The following is a 6,501-nucleotide window of genomic DNA, read 5'->3' on the forward strand; positions in this document are numbered from 1 at the left end:
AGGGGTCCCAGACTGCGAGAGGACACAGGCCGGGCTGAGGGACCCCCCCTCCCCCCCCAGAGGGCACAAATTTTTGTGCACCGGGCCTCTAGTTCATTAATAAAACTGTATAGGTTTCAGGTGTAAAATTCTAGAATACATCATTGTATATTGTATTGTGTGTTCACCCCCCAAAGTCAAGTCTCCTTTCGTCACCATTTGTTGCCCCTTTACCCTCTTCTACCCCCTTTTCCTCTGGTAATATCCATACTGTTGTCTATGAGGTTTTTAAAATCCTTCACCTTAAACCAGTGGTTCTCAACCTTCTGGCCCTTTAAATACAGTTCCTCATGTTGTGACCCAACCATAAAATTATTTCCGTTGCTACTTCATAACTGTAATGTTGCTAATGTTATGAATCATAATGTAAATATCTGATATGCAGGATGGTCTTAGGCGACCCCTGTGAAAGGGTCGTTTGACCGCCAAAGGGCTCGTGACCCACTGCAAACAAACAAAATAGGGACAGACTCATAGATACAGAAAACAAACTGACAGCTGTCAAACACTGTTTTCTTAAGAGTGATGGGATTCCAAGGAGAAGTAAGACTACAAGATAGCATTAGGCCTTGGATTTCAGGCTAAGTGGTTTTAAATCAATTCAGTTTTCCAAGGGGAACCAAGAGTTGTAAAGATGCTAAGAGATGTGAATTATTCTTGTTTGTTCATGCTGTACCCAAGTTGGAGATTAAATAAACTTGCCCTTACTTTGATTTCCTGGTCCAGATAGTTTGGTATGCATATGGTACTCTCCTTGGCGTTAGTCTTGGTACTCAGCACCTCTGAAGAACAAGAGCCCGTAGTAGAGCATGCCTTGGGAGGTGAGGGTGGATTTTTTACCTCACTTTCCTAAATCAAAGATATAATAAATATGCATTTTCATCCACTTATATTTTGTTTAAAAATTAAATGTAAAACAAATCAGAAATATTGTAGCTAAATGAGAAACATACAAAAAAGCAAAAAGGGGTTAGTTTTAACTTTCCCTTAAATATCTAATTTTCAAATATTTGCATTTGGAGACAGAACAAATAGTAATACATTATTTACTTTTTGTGAAACCATTTAAAACCCTTGGTTGAACATCAACATAGTAATTTTTAAATGTTTAATATGTAAATTTTATTTATATTGCTGTTTCAGATAAGAACAAACTCATGACACGTAGTAAGATTTTCTGTGGAGTTGGGAGTATTTCTCTTTTATGATTGGAAAAGTTAGTCAAGAGGTTTTGTGGTGTGTCTGTGGATAGTGTGAACTGCTGTCTCCTTACTCTGCTAAATGTCAGCCGAAAGCTGGAGGATTAGAAAAGAAAACTTAATTGTTTCCCTTGTTTAGTTGGAAAAGGAAATAGAAAGTCTATTTTCTTGACTTGGGAGGTAAACTATACTGTTTGCCATAAAAAAAAAAATAGAGAGAAAAGAAAGGTTGTAAGAGCATAAAGTCCAAGCAGGTATGGATGTGTGTGCCTATTCCAATAAAGGCTTTTTAACCTTCAGAAGCAAGTGATATACAAAGACACACAGACACTAGTGGCTGAATGTGTCAACAGCTGGGGACTATGATGACTGGGCTTGACTGAACAATGTTTAACTGTTGACGTTTAGTGAAATTAAGCTGTATTGTTTTAGATGCATTCTTTTGTTTAAGTTTCTTATGTAGACTTCTAGTTTTGGGGAATAGTAACCCTCCTACTAAGCATAACTACAAGGCAGGTTAAAATAAAACAAAAATAACAAAAAAGCAATGTCAAGGAGTGAATTAAATAGAGATGAATAGGTCAAAAGTGAAAGGGAAGTGAGAAACTTGAAGCTAACCAGTGCAATATCCATTTTGCCCTTAAACCATTGATCTTGGAGAATGAGAACTTTCCTTTTGATCTAAAGGTCCTGAAAAATAGGACTTAAAGTTCAGGACCCAGACAGGAGCCCCCCAAGGGCTATACTCTTAAAGTGAAGGTGACGTATAAACGTAACAGTCCTTGAAGAAATATAGTCAGAGATCAAGGTTTAAACATGGTTTAAATTGATTTAGGCTTACGGGGTCTTTGGGTTCTTATGGAAACAAACACAAATTCTCTCCCAAAGAAAATTCATTTACCATGGGCTTCAGATTCCTACACATAATTTTTCATACATAATATCCAGCAATTGAGCTGTGACTCAAGAAGAAATATAATGCAAATTAGAAAAAATTTTAACTACTGAAAATGTTACATAGCACAATTATGAAAGCAGCTAAAGCAATCCTCAGAGGGAAATTTACAGCTTTAAAATATATACATTAGAAAGATAAAAGAAACTAGACAAGGAACAATAAGTATGTAAATGGAAAGAGAAAAAATATAGTAGTAATCAACAAACTAGAAAAGAAATATATAATATAGAGGATAAAAAAACACAAACGTTTATTCTTTGATATAGTAATAAAATTGATAAACTGTTGAAACTTACCAAGAAAAAGACACAAATTAATAAAACTGATATGTAAAAGAGTACATATAACATATCCTGCAGATATTTTAAAAAGAATATGAGGATATTATGTATAACATTGTTGATAAATTTGAACGTTTAGATGAAATGAATAATTTTTAGAAAAAGAATATATTACTAAAATCAATTCAAGAAGAAATAGAAAACCTGAACAATTCTATAACAAAATAAATTTCAAATCAAATAATATTATCAGGATTGAAGACAGTAATTTAGTAATGATTAAAGGTTTATTTTATCAAGAGGACATAAAAAACCTAAATAGTTATATTCCTAATAAAAAAAAGGTTCATATGACCTGTTTAAAAAAATGATAGGAGTGAAAAAAAAAAGAAATCCACAATTATAGTCAGAGATTTCAACACCTCTCTCAATAATTGATAGAAAAAGTAGACAGCAAATCAATAAGGCCATTGAAGACTTGAATGAGAATATCAACCAATTTGACCTAATTGATATTTATGTTACATTATACCCAACAACAGCAGAAGAGTGAACATTCCTTTTCATGGACACCTAGAACATATATCAAGATCAACCATATTCTGGGACATATAACAAATCTCAATTAATTTAAAAACTTTCAGAGTATTCTGGGCAAAGAGCAATTAGCTGGTGTAGACATTCATGTCCCTGTAAAGGGTGTTGGTCACATTGCCCAAAATTATTGCAATCAGCCAGTTCTTCTCTAAAGTCCGGTGGCCTATTAACAGAAATATGTGAATGAGGCTTACAAGAAGGAGAGCAAAGACATCCTAACACAATATGACTAGACCCTGCTGTCAGCTGATCCCCATCACTGTGAATTTGAAAAGCTCAGGAGCCCTGGTGCTCACTGCCAGAAATCTTTCTGATAAGCCCACGATGGGGATCAGGCTTCATCTTTATTTATAATAAGCAATGGTTGTGGAATTTAAGGTTTCAAAAAAAGTATATTCTCTGGCCACAATGGAATTAAACTAGAAATCAAGCACATAAAGATATCTTAACAATTCCTGAATGTTTGGAAATTAAATAACAATTTTAAGTAACTCATGGGTAAAAGAAGAAATGAAAAAGGAAATTAGGAAGTATCTTGAACAGTATGAAAAGGAAAATTCAAAATAAAAAAGTTTTAGGGATACCACCAAGGCAATATTTATAGAAAAATTCTAATAATACATGATTATATTAGAAAGAAAAAAGTCTCAAGTCAATGACCTAAACCTTCATATTATATAGATACAAGCCAAAATCAATTAAATGAAAAGCTAAGTCTTTAAGAAGATCAATAAAACTCATAAACCTCCGGCTACATACATCAAGAAGAAAAAAATCATATAATCATTAAAAGGATATTATATGAATGACTTTATATCAAAAAATACAACTTAGATGAAAATGTACAGATTTCTTAAAAAATGTAATCTATCAAAACTCACTAAAGAAAAAATAGATGACCTAAGTAGCCTATATCTATGAAAGAAATTAAATTTGTAGTTAAAAAATCTTTACTCAAAGAAAAGTCCAGCCCTGATGGCATCACTGAAGATTTCTTCTAAACATTTAAGTAAAAAAATAATACCAATTCTACATAAAATCTCCCAGAATATTAAAGAAGAGTTCCCAACTTATTCTATGAAGGCATTATTATGCTGATACCAAAAGCAGTAGAAGACATTACAGATAAACTGCAAGCAAATATTCCTTATGACCATGGACATAAGAATTATAAATGATATATTATGAAATTATATAGAAAGGATAACACTGAGGAACCAAGATGCCGGCATAGGTAAACGCCTGTACTTGCTGCCTCCCACAACCACATCAAAATTACAACTAATAGGTGGAATCTCAATACCAGATATCAAGCTGTATTACAAAGCCACTGTTCTTAAAACAGCATGGTACTGGCACAAGAACAGACATATAGATCAATGGAATAGAATAGAGAACCCAGAAATCGACCCAAACCACTATGCCCAATTAATATTTGACAAAGGAGGCAAGAGCATACAATGGAGTCAAGACAGTCTCTTCAATAAATGGTGTTGGGAAAAACAACAACAAAAAGAAAACACAAGCTACAACGCATACTAACTGTACTTGTGTCTGGGAACAGGACTTAGATTTTTCAATATCTTTTTATGCTTTCGTGAATTTCCCAAATGGGCATACATTATTTACATAAAAAATATATCACTTTAAAAAACTAATTGATAGATTTAGCCTTGTGCAGATACTCATATACTAGGTTGATACCTTTGCTTGCAAAACTTTACAGCTGCTTGTTTAACAATGGAACACAGTAAGCATACGATACATATATAGCTTAGGGTTGGAATGCTATTAGACATTATTGAATGCACCCACACTTTTGTACCTGCAGTTCTACAAGCTCAAGTTAAAAATCCTATCATAGCAATAAAAATACGAATGTTGTCTTCGAGTTTTAATAAGCATTACAGAATTGTGTAATAATAATGCCTTTTGTGATTCTAATATTGCCACCTTTTATCTAAAGTGCGAGCCAAAATATTTTTAAGAGTTTATTTAAAATACTGAGCTATTTATATGAAAAGCAATAATATTTTAGAAATTCCAAGGGTCAAAAGACCCATTAAGCCTTAGAAATACTCAAATAAAATATTCAGGAATAATAATGACTCTAATATCACTCTAGATTAAAAATCAAAACCAAAATGAAACAAGACAAAAATCAGAATCCGTTTATCATAAGGACAAAAAAAACCCCACATTTATATTTATTCAATTTATTCTAGTAGATCAGAAAGGAATATGTATTTTTATCTTTTCAGATATCCCTTTAGAGTTGTTAGGTTTTTCTGTCAATATTTTCTAGAAGATTTTTGTATGTTCACGAGGGGTGTTGATCTATGGATTTCTTCTTTTGTAATATATTTACCTGGTTTTGGTATTGGGACAATGCTGGCCTTATAAAATGAATTGGAAAGTGTTCTCTCCTCTTTTATTTTTCTGAAAGAGAACACATTTCTTCCTTTAATGTCTAGTAGAATCCCCCAGTTAAACTAGATAAGGTGTTTTATTGTTAGAAGATTGTTTTTTTAAATATTTTTATTTATTTCAGAGAGGAAGGGACAGAGAGATAGAAACATCAATGAGAAGGGGAATAACCAAGATGGCAGCATAGGTAAGCACCTTTACTTGCTGCCTCTCACAACCACATCAAAACTACAACAAAGAGACAAAACAAATATCATCCAGAACCACGGGAAAGCTGGCTGAGTGGAAGAACTACAACTAGAGAGGTAAAGAACATTGAGACTGGTAGGAGGTGCGGAGGCGCAGAATGGGCTAGTCTGGCACACTAGTGTGCTGCTTTTTTAATCGGGAGGGAGATCACCTCTTTGGAGGTCACCTGGAGGAGCAAGGAGTCCCAGCCCCACTCCAGACCCCCAGCCCAGGGTCCCAGAGCTGGGGAAAGAAGTCCCTGGCACTGCGAACTGAATTTACAAGCTCCCGCTTGCTCTGTGACCCAGTGCTGGGTGAGGCTCTGGGGGACCCAGACACATATGGGGAAAAACTGGACTATCTGTCATGAGGACAAGAATGCGGGGGTGGCTTTCTTTCAGAAGGAGGTGCTTGCAGCGGTCATTGTTCCCATGCTGAGATCTACCTAATGCAGCCATTTCTATTTGCTCTGCCCTGGAGATTTCCTGAAATCCCACCCCATCCAATTTACAACCCCACCAAAGCTGTGCACAGTGGCTTTTGCATATGAATGGCCTGTCTTTTCTCGGCCTAAAACCTGTCAAACAAGCTGCAGCTGGGTCAGGGAGCCCCAAAACTATCAATTAAAGGCCCAAGGTCAGCACCAGCACCAGCCTGCCTTGCTTCACAGCTGGGCCTTGCATGGACATTTCCAAACCCAATACAAAGAGGAGGAATCTGCAGATCTCTCTGTAGCTCCTGCTGGGTGGCCACAGGCAGTGGCTGACTTTGC

The 6,501-nt window shown here is 35.3% G+C and overlaps 1 protein-coding gene across 1 annotated transcript in view; it reads right to left on the reverse strand.

Annotated features, from left to right (window-relative positions):
• Positions 1 to 6,501, reverse strand: part of LOC102247590 (chromosome unknown open reading frame, human C4orf17) — a 28,206-nt gene that overhangs the window by 8,500 nt on the left and 13,205 nt on the right. The window contains exons 4-5 of the mRNA XM_005857247.1: positions 5,528 to 5,535; positions 748 to 883 (exon numbers count right to left, since the gene is read on the reverse strand). Of these exons, the coding sequence (XP_005857309.1) occupies positions 748 to 883; positions 5,528 to 5,535 (144 nt within the window). The remainder of the gene's footprint in view (positions 1 to 747; positions 884 to 5,527; positions 5,536 to 6,501) is intronic.

This window comes from Myotis brandtii, unplaced genomic scaffold (assembly GCF_000412655.1).
Source record: "Myotis brandtii unplaced genomic scaffold, ASM41265v1 scaffold1087, whole genome shotgun sequence".
In the NCBI taxonomy this organism is placed as follows: Eukaryota; Metazoa; Chordata; class Mammalia; order Chiroptera; family Vespertilionidae; genus Myotis; species Myotis brandtii.